Source organism: Nematolebias whitei, chromosome 7, assembly GCF_014905685.2.
Source record: "Nematolebias whitei isolate Nwh7 chromosome 7, NemWhi1, whole genome shotgun sequence".
Lineage (NCBI taxonomy): Eukaryota > Metazoa > Chordata > Actinopteri > Cyprinodontiformes > Rivulidae > Nematolebias > Nematolebias whitei.
In genome coordinates this window covers 13,824,743-13,840,373 of record NC_056504.1, presented here as the reverse complement: position 1 = coordinate 13,840,373, position 15,631 = coordinate 13,824,743, and the positions used below count along the sequence as shown (strand labels likewise).

The 15,631-nt window shown below is 40.2% G+C and overlaps 2 protein-coding genes across 3 annotated transcripts in view; one reads left to right on the top strand and one right to left on the bottom strand.

Moving 5' to 3' along the window:
• The first annotated feature begins 6,401 nt into the window (after positions 1–6,401).
• On the top strand, positions 6,402–7,648 carry id1 (inhibitor of DNA binding 1, HLH protein). Of its 2 annotated transcripts, none has more exons than XM_037679273.1 (2): positions 6,402–6,857; positions 7,086–7,648. In XM_037679273.1, the coding sequence occupies exons 1-2, from the start codon at positions 6,504–6,506 to the stop codon at positions 7,119–7,121; spliced, it is 390 nt and encodes a 129-aa protein (XP_037535201.1). In that variant the 5' UTR covers positions 6,402–6,503; the 3' UTR covers positions 7,122–7,648. The 2 variants fall into 2 exon arrangements, with proteins under 2 accessions (XP_037535201.1, XP_037535199.1); XM_037679271.1 differs by having other exon boundaries at positions 7,083–7,648.
• Positions 7,649–11,371: 3,723 nt separating this feature from the next.
• Positions 11,372–15,631, bottom strand: part of LOC119411725 (nuclear receptor coactivator 3) — a 27,558-nt gene continuing 23,298 nt past the window's right edge. Inside the window, exons 13-22 of the mRNA XM_037678643.1 lie at positions 14,822–15,058; positions 14,445–14,651; positions 14,044–14,161; positions 13,757–13,928; positions 13,300–13,662; positions 13,079–13,180; positions 12,753–12,978; positions 12,478–12,670; positions 12,196–12,382; positions 11,372–12,117 (exon numbers count right to left, since the gene is read on the bottom strand). Coding sequence (XP_037534571.1) covers positions 12,106–12,117; positions 12,196–12,382; positions 12,478–12,670; positions 12,753–12,978; positions 13,079–13,180; positions 13,300–13,662; positions 13,757–13,928; positions 14,044–14,161; positions 14,445–14,651; positions 14,822–15,058 — 1,817 coding nt within the window. The 3' untranslated portion in view covers positions 11,372–12,105. The remainder of the gene's footprint in view (positions 12,118–12,195; positions 12,383–12,477; positions 12,671–12,752; positions 12,979–13,078; positions 13,181–13,299; positions 13,663–13,756; positions 13,929–14,043; positions 14,162–14,444; positions 14,652–14,821; positions 15,059–15,631) is intronic.

Below are 15,631 nucleotides of genomic sequence, written 5' to 3'. Positions count from 1 at the left end.
AATAATCTGATGCTGATGTGCTAAGTACTTCCTTATTTGTAAAACCATTACCAAAAAATAACTTAACAAGATGCTCAACATTCATCATTTTACTGCAGGTGTATGGCTGCTTTTCTGTGTCAGAGTTCTGATAACGCTACGACTTTATTTTGGTAATATTACAAGTTTATTCTCATAATATTTCAACTTTATTCTCATATTATTTTATTCTCATATATATTATTCTACAATATTTTCATATTATTTTGACACTATTCTCATACTCGGGGAGTGGTGGCGCAGAGGTTAGAGAAGGTGGGCCAGTGATCGGAAGATCGTCGGATCAAGCCCCGGTACCGATAACATAAAAAAAATGTGGGTGGGGTAGGTGAATCACCCACACCTGCCCCCACCCTCATTCGCCCAACTCTGGGCCCTTGAGCAAGGCCCTTAACCCCCATCTGCTCCCTAAACAGGTCTCTCTTGAAAACGAGTTCTCGTGGCTCAATGAGACTACCTGTATAAATAAAGGGTAAATGAAAAAAAAGACTTTATTTTCGCATGACTTTATTCTTATAAAACTACTTTGTACAACTTTATTCTCATATGACTATTCTCGTAATTTACGACTTTATTCTCATAATAATATAATTTTATTCTCCTAATATTTCATCTTTATTCTCATACAACTTTATTCTTGTAATATTATGACTTTAATCTTGTAATATTATGACTTTATTGACTTACGAAATTATTCTCATAATATTACGACTTTATTCTTGTAATATTTTGACTTTATTCTTGTACAATATTTTTCTCGAAATATTACGACTTTATTCTTGTAATATTATGACTATATTGTCGTACGACTTAATTCTCGTAAAACTACGACTTTATTTTCATAATATTTCAACTTTATTCTCATAATACAAGTTTATTCTTGTAATATTTTTACTTTATTCTCATACGACTTTATTTGCTTAATATTACGACTTTATTCTTGTAATATTTTTCCTTTATTCTCGTACAATTTTGTTCTCGTAATATTATGACTTTATTCTTGTAATATAATGACTTGATTCTCGTAATGTTACGACTTTATTCTCATAATATTTTGACTTTATTCTCGTATGACTTTATCCTCGTAATATTATGTATGACTTTATAGTCGTATGACTTTATTCTCATAACAGTTTGACTTTATTCACGTACGACTATGTTCTCATAATATTATGTATGACTTTATTGTCCTTTGACTCTATTCTCATAATTTTTTGACTTTATTATCGTATGACTTTTTTCTTGTAATATTATGACTTTATTCTCGTTCAACTTTATTCTTGTAATACAACAACTTTATTCTCATAATATTTTGGCTTTATTTTTGTACGACTTTATTTTCGTAATATTATGTATGACTTTATAGTCGTATGACTTTATTCTCATAATATTTTGACTTTATTCTCGTATAATTTTTTTCTCATATTATGTATGACTTTATTGTTGTATGACTCTATTCTTATAATATTTTGACTTTAATCTCATACAACTTTTTCCTCGTAATATTATTACTTTATTCTCATAAAAGTTTGACTTTATTATCTTACAACTTTATTCTCATAATATTATGTATGACTTTATTGTCCTACGACATTATCCTCATAAAACTACAACTTTATTCTCATAATACTACAACTTTATTCTCATAATATTACAACTTTATTCTCATAATATTTTGACTTTATCCTCCTACAACTTTATTCTCGTAATATTATGACTTTATTCTCAAAATATTATGACTTGATTCTCGTAATTTTACGACTTTATTCTCGTAATATTTTGACGTTATTGTTGTGCGACTTTATTCTCCTAAAACTACAACTTTATTTTCATAATATTTTGACAATATTCTCATTATACTATGACTTTATTCTCATAATAGTTTGATTTCATTCTCGTAATATTTTCATTTTATTCTCGTACAACTTTATTCTCGTAATTTACGACTTTATTCTTGTAATATAATGACTTGATTCTCGTAATATTTTGACTTTATTCTCATAATATTACGACTTTATTCTTGTAATATTATGACTTTATTGTCGTACGACTTTATTCACAAAATATTTTGCCTTTATTCTCGTACCACTTTATACTCATAATATTATGTATGACTTTATAGTCGTATTACTTTATTCTCATATTTTGACTTTATTCTCGTACAACTTTTTTCTATGTAAGACTTTATTGTTGTATGACTTTATTGTCGTATGACTTTATTCTCATAATATTATGTATGACTTTATTGTTGTATTACTTTATTCTCATAACAGTTCAACTTTATTCTGGTACGACTTTATTCTCGTAATATAATGTATGACTTGGTTGTCATATGACTTTATTCTCATATTATTATGACTTTATTGTCATACGAATTTATTCTCGTAATACTATGAATTTATTCTTGTAATTTCATGACTTTTTTCTTATAATGTCTTTTTTTCCTCAGCCTGATCCTAATACTCTGTCGTACTTGTTGACATTAACTCAGTTTTAAGATAAACGAGTTGATGTAACGCAGCTCTGTTTAAAGTGGATTGCCACCATCTTAAAACAACTCCAAACTGTCAAACTTTCCAAATATTCATGCAAACACTATTTAAAAAAACATTTACTTGATTTTGCATCACACCGTTATTTTGCTAGAATTATTATGATAGTTTCAACAGAATTGACCACTCGGCTCACAGGATGTGCTACAGCTAACTGCTGCTGGAATATTTACTTTTGCAAATGACCACAAAATCCTATTTAAAACCATTTTAATGCTAAACTGACAACAATGTAAAAGTCTGAGAAAATGCTGTAAACAATTGGAGTTGTTTTTCACATACAATAAACAGACACAACAGTCTTAAATGATTATTATTTTTTAATTACCCTTTAATTATACAGGTAGTCTCATTGAGCCACGAGAACTCATTTTCAAGAGAGACCTGCTTTAGGGAGCAGATGGTGGAGGTTAAGGGCCTTGCTCAGGGGCCCAGAGTGGGGCGAATGAAGGTGTGGGTGTTCCACCTTTTCCACCCACATTTTTTTATATTGACGGTACCGGGAGTTGAACCTGCGACTTTCTGATCACAAGCCCATCTTCTAACCTCTGCGCCACCACTCCCCAATATAAAATGAAAAGTCAGTAAAAGTAGTGATATAAAACAAAATAAAACAAGCTACATTATGTTAGCACATCAGTCCTGTCAGAAACGTATTCTCCAAACTGAGGTCATCTACAACAGGTAAGATAATAATGGTTCAAACTCTATCCACAGAACCCCACTTCACAATATATCCAGCTAAACATTAACTGAAGTGACAATAGTTTCCTTTCTGAAGTAACATTTTTAGAAAATATATACAACTTAATACAAATAACATGCAATACGTTTCTAAAACAAATTATTAAAATGGGGAAATGCTGAAGAAAATGACAAGGCCAGTGATCTCTTGAAGGTGAATGTCGCCCGCTGTATTTCCTGCCCGGGTTTTAAACCGACATCATCTTATGATGAGAAATATTTTGACATTTGGTCAAACCATAAAAACCATTGCATGCATAATCTCACCTGATTTTGTAATCTGTTAGCGCTCAGATTATGTGATGAGGATGACTGTCAGTTACCACATCAAATTTAAATTTATGTTCATTTTTGTGCTGGACAGTGCTGATTTGATGTGGTTACCACTCCACAACTTAATGAGCTGTAGCTGAGCATCAAATGATTATTTTTTTGTGGTTCTTGAGTTATTTTGCTAACAGTCAAACATAGCACAAACAGTTAATGTCAGAGTTTTAGGCAAAAGTGACACATAATGTATAACGTTCAAAATATGTGTTGGAGCAGACTCTAAACTACTGCTAGACCAAAGTTTAGTTTAATATCTGTAAAACCGATTGTTATATCTGTTTGTGTGTGGTTTTTAAAGTTAAGTGGCTATGTGGTCATCTTAAATTGAAATATTTGTAGTACTTTACGTCTTTTGATAATGAAGCTGCTTTTTGTTTCATTTTTTATATGTAATTTTTTCTATTTACTTTTCATTTAATATGTTTTTTTATGATTGTATATTGTTGTCTATACCTCATCTGTGTTCTTTGTTTAAAACAGGTTGTAAATGAGTCCTCGTGGCTCAATGACACTAACCTGTATAAATAAAGGTTGAATGAATATCTTTGAAAATTAATCAGTTGTAGTCGTCTATCAAATGATTACTTTCTGAAAGTTTCTTTACAATCTGCCCAGCAGTTTATTAGATATTTTGCTAACAGACAAACAAAGATGACTAACAGTTAATGCCAAAGTTTTAAGCTATCGCGTTCAGAGTCGGTGTCAAGGATGACTCTCAGCTACAACTTTATCAAGTTTCAGCTCAGTCTCTGTAAAACCAACAGTTTTAGATGTTTATGTTAGCTGTGGCGGCCATCTTGAAACAAGATGACTCTAAGTTGTAGATGAACACTGACTGATTATATTCTGAGCGTTCCATTAAAATCCGTCCACTGGTTTATGAGATATTTTGCTAAAAGACAGACAAATGAGCGCACACACACACAGGCAAAAACATTGCGTCATCATCAGAGGCATTAACTAGAGAATCCCTCTTTAATCTGCTTAATGACACGTTCATGTGTTGTAAAATATTTAGCAGATTATTCTGACCCTTGCAGCTTGTCTGGGAGCACCATGTGTTAGTGAAAGTGGAGGAATGCTGCGGTTCTTCTGCGTTAGACTGCGGTAACAACATAATGAGGAGTCTTCCTCCTCTTCACCGGCTGACAGCGCTTTGCTCTGCAGGTGCGCGCGGGGCGGTAATCTCATCCCGCTGCTTTAAGGTGATAAATGAAGGAGAACAGAAGAAAAAAAAAGCCACCCAGCTCCAGAGTTCTCAGGGCTCCGCTCCTCCTCCAGGTGAATGGAGGAGTGCGAGCTCTCTTGTTTGACATCTCCATGGAGACCGCCCGAGCGGCGCCAGGCTGACAGGCGTCAAGGCTCCGATGAATGGGTGACGTCACCGCGCTGGCGCCTGCCAGTCTGCTCAGGCTTGTTTGGACAATCTGGGAGGAGGACTGAGGAGGAGGAGGCGGAGGAGGAGGAACACAGCGATGCGATCTGAGTGTGCAGAAACATGTGAAGGAATGCTCACATTCACTTTCCCTCAGCTTGTAAAAAGAGACGTGTGACTTTTTTTTTTTTCAAAAGTGGATTTTATGAGGATAAAGAGAGCATTGAGTTTTAAAACTCTCCAGGTTTTTATCCAGAGATGTTTCCAATTCAAACATATTTTAAAGGCACTCATTGAAATCTATAAAATAAAACACACAAAAAAAGTTGCCCTGAACTGCCGTTTGAGAGATTTTACTCCAGTAGTTTTCCAGATATATTGATATGCAATTATGAAATGTGGGTACGCAGCCAATGTAAACAAAGCTGAATGACTGAGAACCACAGACAGCTTGAGAGTCACTGTTGACCTACGTTAGTTTGGCAAATACGACTGAATGTGACAAGTGCTGAAGCTCAGCGAAGACGTTCAGGTAGAAAATATCAAGTGAATCTGCTGTTAGAGACTAAGAATGAGTGGCAGCTGTCAAAAATAAATATTAGGGATTAAATTGATCTTGAGTTTAGTTTCAACCCGTTTTCAGTCACTTTGCCCGTCATCGAAGGTGGACAAACAACTGGTTTTGATATTCATGAACAAGTTTTTATAATAAATTATTTGATTTAAGGACACATTAACCATCAATATGAGAAAAACATAAATGTTTTACTTTGTCTTTTTAATTTGACCAGACATCACAATTACCTTTAATGATCAGGTAAAATTAATTCAAACAATTTTTTCCAAACTAAAGTCGTCAACTTGAACTAATCCCCCCTTCATTAATTCCCTAACGTACTGTAGCATTGTCCGCCACATCTGCAGCACCATGAACCACCATGAACCTTTGTGAAAGGCCAATCTGGGGCACTGTGGCAGCCTAATTGTTATTAAGCATTCATCCCATTCAGCCGGTCCCATCCCACACACATCCTCAGTAAACAGCCGAGCGTTCAGCCACCCATTGACTGTCCCCAGGACATCTACACCTGCAGAGTCCCCAAGCCGTGGACAGCTGGATTCCCACATATTAGCCATAAAAGACACACATTTGTTTCCATTTGTAACGCCATCCCTCCAACAGATTGTAAATTCCGATAACCAGCCGAGCGCCCTCATTGGCTGAGGGGTCCGCCACGGACCGCCTCATTAACATAAAGATTGCGCTCTGATTGGCTGTATTTCTTCAAACTGGAGCGCTTGGACACGCCCCCGACCGCTTCTCCTTCCTATAAAGCGGGAGGAGGACGCTCCATGTGGACGTTGCGGACTGTCAACACTGACCTGCTAACATCTCTTGAGAGGACAAAGCTGATTTACTCCAAGCCTGCGTGAAAGCTGCGTTTCTGTACCAAACAGATAAGATGAAAGTTGTCGGATCTACCTGCGCCCTGAAGAGTAAGGTCGGTGGAGAGATCGGTCTGTCCGAGCAGAGCCTGAGCATCTCCAAGTGCAAGATCCCGCTGTTGGACGAGCAGATGAGCGTCTTTCTTCAGGACATGAACAGCTGCTACAGCAAGCTGAAGGAGCTCGTGCCCACCCTGCCCACGAACAAAAAGGCCAGCAAGGTGGAGATCCTCCAGCACGTGATCGACTACATCTGGGACCTGCAGGTCGAGCTGGACGAGCCGGAGAAGAGCCGTCAGCACTCAGCGAGCGGCGCGCCGCGCACTCCGCTCACCACACTGAACTCTGAACTCGGCAGCATCTCAGTGGAGGTGAATATCTGCTTGCATGTAGCGTAAATGGATCTCGAGTGTTCTCTACAGCAAATTACACCCGTGTATTACTTACACCTGCTGTTTAATACGCGTGCGTAAAGTTGCCAAGTTCGTGCGTAAAAGCGCATTTTCGCTCCAGTGACGGATGTTTGGTTCTGTATGTCTTGGCCAGCATGTACTGATCATTTTGTCTTCCTTCTCTCTCTCTCCCCCCTCCCTCAGCAGAACGGATGCTCAGACGACAGGATAATGTGCCGCTAAAGCCTCCATGAAGCATCATCATCATCATCATCAGCGTGCGCCCGTGAAGAACGAACAAGGCGGCTCGATGTGACTCTTGTTCTGGACCACATCGAAGCCCAGAGCCTTGAACTGTAGGGACGTTTCATCCCCCTCCCCACAAAATTATTAGAAGTGGACACCCTCAGACCCAAAGGGGGTTACTCATCCACGGCTCTCGATTCCTCCGTGGACACGGACCAGCCCGCGGTGTCCAGATGTAGACCGGGTCAGTCGGAGGACCAAGACGAGCTCGGAGCAGCCAGCGTGCTGCTCATAGTTTTTTTTATTATTTTTAAAAGCAACTTCATGTCTGTTACACTTTTATATTACGTGTAAAAAATCATGTAAAGAAATTCCAACAATTTTGTAAAAGTAATAATAATTTCTCAGATTCCTGAGCGACAAAACTGTATTGTATATTACAATGCCATAGATATGTGAAGATATTGTTTTCTTACAATGTACTTTATTTGTGTTTTTATTAAAACAAGAACACTATTTTTGAACAAGAATTCATCTGCTTTTGTGTCTGTTATTAAAAATTGATTGCACAGCAAGATCACTTTAACTTGGCCCCACTGCGTTTCAACACAAAACTGTTCTGACACCAGGAGCTGTCGAGTCATTTCAGGTAACATCAAACCACAGCTGGTGGGAATCACTCCTGTCCAAATGGATCATTTGCCTCTGGGTCATAAATGATCACGTTACAGGAAGAATTCACTCAAAATCAGCAAGATTGAGACAAACTGGTAGAATTTTGTATAAACTTCAAAATAAAATCAAAAGTCTAACAAAATTAGACATTTATGAGGAAATAAATGCAATATTTATTTCACATGTCCACTAATCTGGTGTTCCAGTGTGTTGTGGTGTAAATCAGCACTGCGGGGGTTAAATGAATTCTGGCCAGGCGAATGGTTTAAGATTTATTCTGTCTCCCTGGTGCAATGTTTTTCCCATTTCCCTGCGGTGTGATGCGCACAGCTGCAGCCCGGCGTGGCCTGTGTGTGTGTGTGTGTGTGTATATGTGTGTGTGTTTGTGTGATAGCTTTGTGCCAAGGGCAGGGGAGGGCGGAGGGGCCCAGACTGAGCGGCGCCTCGGCACACCTGGGGAAGTTCAGGTTAAATAGCTCCACATTCCTCAACACACAGCTGATTGAAACATTAACAAACAGTAATCCACGGGCCAGGCCGCAGATGGGCCGGGAACCGGGCCAGAAAAACACAAGACAGAGTTGCTCTCGGGTAGAGATTCCCACAGTACGCCTGCATGCAGTAAATTACCTATTAATACATCCACTAAAACAAACAAGGCTTGAGCGCGCGAGCTGTCAGCCTTCAGCCGGACTTCAACACACACTCCCTGATGGCTTTCATCACGATGTTTAATCATCTGTGTTATTTCCTCTGTCCACGCTGTTTAAAACGGGCTCATTATCTTTGTGGCACATGTAAATATCCTTCATATATCTAATATTAAAACGTGACGAAAATGAAAATGCTCACTTTTGTGGCTTCTAAAGTAGCTCTACGCTTTAAATTATATTACAGATAAATCAAATTAGGGCTCTGTTTCAGATTAAGTTATTAATTTAAAGTTATTTATGTTTATTTCAATCCTCAAATCTACAAAAATAAACATTTTTTTCTTCCCCTTTAAAATATTTGTTCGTGCATTTTGCGCCCTCTTGCGGTAGGAAGATGACTTGCAGCCTTTTCTATAGAAAAGGTTGATTTGAGGACAAGGGCGCCCTCTTCTGGTCATTTAGTGAAGCAAATCAAAGAAAGCTGCTTTTGATTGACTTTTTTCCTAAATCAAATCATTTGATGATTAAGTAATGTATCTAAGAGATCTTAAGATATGCTTGACACCAGTTTGTTTATTTTATCCTGGCTATACAATATATTTTTGTTTAAAATGCTGCAGAAGTAAAGTTCACGGAAATTAAACGTTGCTTTAAATGTTGCAACAAACTGATTAAAAAGGAAAAGAGGTTCACATAATTAAGACAGCTCACACTGTACTAATATTGTTAAAAACAGACCTTCAGAAAGTAATCAACAGCTGTATTTCTTTAGCTGGTTACTTTTTGGAGACAATCAAATTAAAAATGGCCGCCACAGATGTTGAAATAATGTTCAACTCAGTTAATATTACAGATAATGAGGTAAAAATTAATGTTAGCAGCTGGGAGTCATTCACAACACACACTGAGGGATGCACACTGCCCAACATCTTCGTGAGAAACTTTAGTGGTTATTCAGCACCATTTGTTAGCAAAATATCTCACGAACCATTTGAGTTTCAATGAAACAGTCTAAAGATCCCCATTTGGTGTTTATAACTAAGTAGCTTTTGAAATAATTTCAAGAGAGCTGATAGAGCTAATCAATATTTGTAAACACAAAAATGTCTCCATGTCTTGTCAGTTTTACAATGTTAAGCTAAAATGAGGTGAAAGTAGCTGAAAGTCGTCTTCAAAACATACGTTAAGTGCTACACCTTTGCCTAAAACCTGCTGGAAGTCAGCCTTGTTTGCCTTCAACAGGTAATACCTTCTGTTAACAAAATATTTCATGAACTACAGATTGAATTTTAATGAAACAGTCAGCCATTAGATGTCCACCTGCAACTGATTTAGTTTGGAAATAAACCCAACCCAGATGTTCTCCACAGCTGATCAACCCTAACAAACACACCAATTGCGATGTCAGTTAAATGTACAAACATTGAGCTACAAGTTGGTGTGGTAGTAGCTGAAAGTCATTCACAAAAAATACACTGAGCACAAAAACATCTGGAGAGATTTAGCCTGATTGGGCATCGTGTCATTTACAAGGTTAGGTCAAACAGCAACAAGTGGCTCCATTCGCCTGCTGCCTCAACGGGAACATTTTGGATGAATTTTTCTTTTTCTTTAGGCTGCTCCCTTCCTCAGGGTCGCCACGCCAACCAAACACGAAAGATTTGTCGATTCTTTCATGCAGGACACAACCTGGATTCGAACCTGCAGCCTTAGGATTACTAGACCGCAGCACCGAGCTATCACAGCCCCTTTCTGATGCATTCTTTTAATAACTGTAAAGTTAGCAATAGTGATCGTTATTTTTAAAGTAACAATTTTTATTTTATTTATTTATTTAGCCTTTATTTATACAGGTAGTCTCATTGAGCCACGAGAACTCATTTTCAAGAGAGACCTCAAGAGCAGTTTTCAAGAGAGACAATAATGTGGCTAAATCCCAGCAGAACTTTCCCCATGTGAAAGTGTGAACGCAGCATTTCCTCATTAGATCTGACGAATCGTCGAGAACACCTGGAACACTCGCTGGTATCTGCTCGTGCAGCAACAAGTGCAGAGAAATCCCGAAGTGGAATGAGAGTCATCAGAGTCAACAGAGCCAGAGTGTTTAAATATAAACTTGTATTTACACGAATATCAACAGAAAAACATCTGTAATATACATCCTGTAAAACCACATCTTAAATCCTCCAAACAAACAAAAAAACTAAACATCTTTTGTATTTCATTCAACTCTACAGGTTCCTTTTTCCTGAAGTAACAAAATCTGATCATAAACTGATGTTGCTTCCTGAAAAATAGATGAATTGTTGATATGTTTCAAAGTGGACTTCATTCTGTTGGTATTTCATAATGAAAGTTTTTTTTTTACTCCTGAATTTAAAACCTCACTGCAGGGATTCAGACGTTCAGGTCTTCAGTCTGCACGGTTCGACCTCCGACAGGCGAGCAACGTCTTCCACATTCAGAACCATCCTACGCTTAGACACAGCCATGATATGTACCCATTTACCATTTGAATAAAACATACACACCTTATAAAAAATGTACACCAGAAACCTCAAACTATACACAGATGTGGAAAAATATCTTTGGATTGCGCACGTTGAACAGGTAGATCCAGCGAGTTGATAACAGTCAAAAGAACACGTGTGAACCAAACTGAGCTGAAGGAGCTGCTGCGAAAAGGTGGAGAAACAAAAACTGAAGAAAAAATAAAAACCTGCAAACAAAACCCACACAGAAATCATCTGTTTAACTAGTTCATGTCGTCTTTAACCGCCTTCCTATAAACAGTATCAGAGGTTCAACGCATCAGATACTCTGATAAAAAGTGCCTTGGTAAAAGATAAAATACATGTACATAGCTTTTGTGGGGAAATGGTTTAGAAAATGACAAGAACATAAAACCACAAATGTGCCTAAAATATTTGCAAAAGTAAAAAATAAAACAGGCAAATCATTCAAATCAGCTTTGACCTACGAGAAACAAAAACACAACCGGGTCTCATATTTTGTGCAAGAATTGGCCTTTAAAAAGCATGGTTGTTATATTTAGTTGAATATTTACAATTCATAATTACAGAAGACATTTGAGACATCTAATACTGCAGTACCTTTGTTGAAAAACAGGGTCTATGATGCTCACAGTGGAAAGCATCAAGAGTTATTGCTCCACTCTGCAGAACATTACAGTAAACCGTGTGCTTATAGCTTTCTATGACAAAACAGATAAGAGCATTCAAAGGAGAAGTCAAAGAAAAGAATAAACCAATTCTTGCAAAGGCATTGAATCTCTAGTAAGGCTGTAATGATAAAAAAATATTGCATCAATCATTTTATCTCTCTTCCCCCCAAAGAAGCTTCCTGGTAAAGTGCAGCCACAGCCAGATGTACCATCGTCCTGTCTGCAGGCTGGCTGGGATGCTGAATACTGCCCAACAGCTTCAAGTTAGACCGCTAAACACACACTGGACTTTTCTTTGTTTGCACTTGAAGTGAAACCGAGCACGAGTCAAGTCCTTGTGGCTGGCTTCTTTTGCAGCCGAGTCATTGTGCTGAGTTTTCTTTATCACTTTTTTTTATTGTTTGTGTGTGTTTAGTTCCTATCATGGTCCAGCCCACTGTTCCACCGTTCTGTTTCAGCCACGAGTCCCTCAGCAATACTTCTGCAAAATCAGAAGAAGTAGATTTAAAGTGAAACCCTCCAGGGCGTGTAAAGATAAATGTTTAATGTATTACCGTACCTGATCAGGTCCCATTGGCATTCTGCCCATTCCCATTGGGTTCATGCCTATTTGGCCTTGCATCTGGCCCAGCTGACCAGCACCAGAACTGCCGACTGGTCCAGGTCCACTCATCGAAGAGTTCATCATCATGGATCCAAACTGGCCCTGGTTGTTCTGCTGTGTGAACTGTTGCTGAGGATATGGGCTGGACAGAAACATCAAGAAACATTTGTATTTAGAAACATCAGGTTTTTAAACAACCCTAGAACATCTAACAGCTGGAAATGTGTTGATACACACTTATTACGTGGCATGGCTCCCTGTGGCCAGCCTTTCATGTCTCCAGATGGGTACATGTGTCCTCCCTGAGGAGTTCCCTGCATCCCCGGCATCATGGCATTCTGAGGAGGACCACTCATTCGTCCCTGCATCATGTTTCTGGGAGGACTACTTCCTGGAGACATGAAGGAAGAGTCCCCTTGCTGGTTCATTCCTGTAAATACAAAAGTAAACTGAGCGTCTGCAGAAGGAGGGAACGATGCAGACAACTGTCTCAGTCCGCTCACCATAGCTACCTCCATAGTTGAAGCCCTGCTGTCCAGGCTGGCTCATGGGGGGAGCTCCCATAGGGCTGTCCATAGGTGCTATTACATTAGGAGGAGGGCTGAAGCCTCCTGCTGCTGCCTGACCTTGCTGCTGCTGCTGCTGCTGCTGCTGTTGCATCAACATCATCATCCTCTGCCTCCTCATCTGCATGGTGTGCTGCTGCTGAGCCATCATCTGTGCGTTCATGAACCCAGACTGCAGACACAACGCTTCGTGTCAATAAGCTGTGCTGTTGGCTGCCACCATGAAGAGCGTAAAGTTAAATAGAGTACTCGGGTACAATGCTGAGACGTACCTGACCACTCATTGCTGCAGGCTGCATGCCTGGACGTATGCTGGGGTTTTCTCCGGGGGTATTTTCCATCTTTATGCCTTGGCGTGACTGATTCATAAACTGCTAGAGGAGTAACGAAGCACAGCTCAGTGAGCCGGTTGGATTTATGGTGTTTAAAACAAACAGGAACAACGAGACGTGACATTTAAATATGTATTCTGAGGGTAGCTGTGTGTGATCACCTGCGGCCCCTGCAGCCTCTGCTGGAGCTGCAGACGAAGCTGCTGGGTGGGATTCATCATACGAAGTCTTGGCATGTTTGCACGGGGGTTGCTCATGCCCCCCATGGCAGAGAAGCCCCTTGTCTGGCCCATCTGATTCATCATAGGGTTGAAGCCTCCAGGAGACTGGCTCTGCATTGTGCTACCACCATAACCAGGCTGCACCGCCATAGACGGGGGCCCCGGTGGCCCCGGGTAGCCCTGGCCATACATGGGTTTTTGGTTCATGTTCACGGAGGAGTCGAGCCCAGGGAAGGGCTCTGATGGTGGACACAGACCTGGACTCTGATCCTGGACCTGCTGGTGGCCTTCAGGTCCTTGTGCCTGGTTAACAAAAACCGATGATGTAAACAAACTCAAGCACAACAACAGCATGAACAGAAACGTGCTGCACGAGAACCACTGACACTTCTCCTACCTGCCCCACTATCTCAGGGATGCCAAGGGCTCGGTCAATTTCCTGTAGAGCCACGACATCAGTGGTGTTGAGCAGAGAGTTCAGCTGGTCCAGAAGGGCCCGCTCATCACTTGGATTGTCACTACTGGCCAGGGGCCCCAGTGGTTCCCCCAGAGGATGCACAAACTGGTCCCTAACCCAACCAGTGACACAAAGTATTAAGTTACATCTGTCAAAGATGGCTGCAGTCATAAACTGTGACGCATCGGAGGAGCAGGATGAAGAACGATGAACTGCATAATGCTCACCTGCTTGTATTACTCTGTGGTCTGTCCACCCCCATGGCAGAGTCAGGCCAGGAGGGGGACTGAGGTGGGGGTCCGTGTCCACCAAACGGACTCATGCCCATATTCGCTTCATTAGGACCTTTAGAGGAAGCAGTGGGTCACATACAATTAGAAAGTTCTGCCAGTTATAAACAGAAAATAGTTTTATTATAATTTATGGTGGACACCGAACAGAAACTGGTTTATTAGAAAATGTGACATAATTACCAATAAGTGCCAGTTTCATCTGCTCACACTAATATCGTATAAACCGATTAAACTATACTTAAAAAAAAACAACACTCACATCTCAGATCGTTATCTCGCTCTATTAAATGATCAATTTAATTATTTAAATAAAAAACAATTATAACATGACGTACCCATGTCCATGAGTTGCTGCTGCAGCATGGACCTGGTGGCTCCAGGTGCACTGTTGGAGCGGCTCATCATGGGTGCTCCCATCTGGCCGGGTTGACCTATGCCTGAATGTCCAGGTCCTGATACCGGGCTGCTGCCAGACCTGGACATGCCCCATTCCCCTGGGCCTGCCATGGGGGAGCGCTGTTGAACCCCTCTGCCTACACCTCCTGAACAAAACATTTCAGTTTGATAAGCAAGCATGCAGCACTCTAAACATCTGTATTTTCACAGAGGTTGTGGGTTTAATCAACAATGGACACTTTGTATTGATATTTGCATGCTGCGTATGTTGTGGTACTCAGATGATGGTGGGCACGTGAAGCGGAGTTAGAATTACTTGTTGGATTGCTCCGTGATGGACACACACCCATTCCTCCAGGAAACCCATTGGGCAAAGTTCCAGGTCGGAGCGGAGCGTCCATGTTCTCTTGTTTGAGCAGTGGGGGACGGGGAACGTTCCGTCTTGCTGCCAGTCCACCTCTTACCATCGTTTCTTCCCCCATGGGCTTAGAGTCCATGGACAGGGCTCTCTGAAAGGGTCCACGCTGACCTGGTGGGGGGCCTCTCTCCCCTTCTGAAACACACACACACAGTAACAGACAGGATGATTTTAAACAAACATTTTACAACTGCTACAGACTAGACCAGGGGTCTGCAACATGCGGCTCTGGGGCCACATGTGGCTCTTTGGTCCCTCTGCAGCGGCTCTTTCAGACTTTGATCAAAACTAACATAAAACTGAATTTTATTTAAATTACTGCCGACAATGAAAATGGCTAGTTTTATCAGATTTCCTGTCATTTTCAAATATGTGAAGGATAGTACAAATACAAGGCGGAAAACATGTGGACTACATCATGCTAGTAGTTTGTTAGACACTTTAAGTCGACTTCCAGTCTCACAGCGTGATGTTTCTCTCCAAACCACCAGAATGTTCTGGAATATCTTTAAGACAAGCTGCTGAGAAGGAATATGTTGAGTACAAAGTTTGTTTTCTCAGTCATCCAGGTATATAACAACAAAAAAGGTTGAATCATGTCATCTGGACTTCGTTTTTTTGTTAAAAAGAAACGTTTCGCTCCTCATCCAAGAGGCTTCGTCAGTCTGAGGCCTAGCCATCTGGTATTACCCAGAAGCCACCCTCACC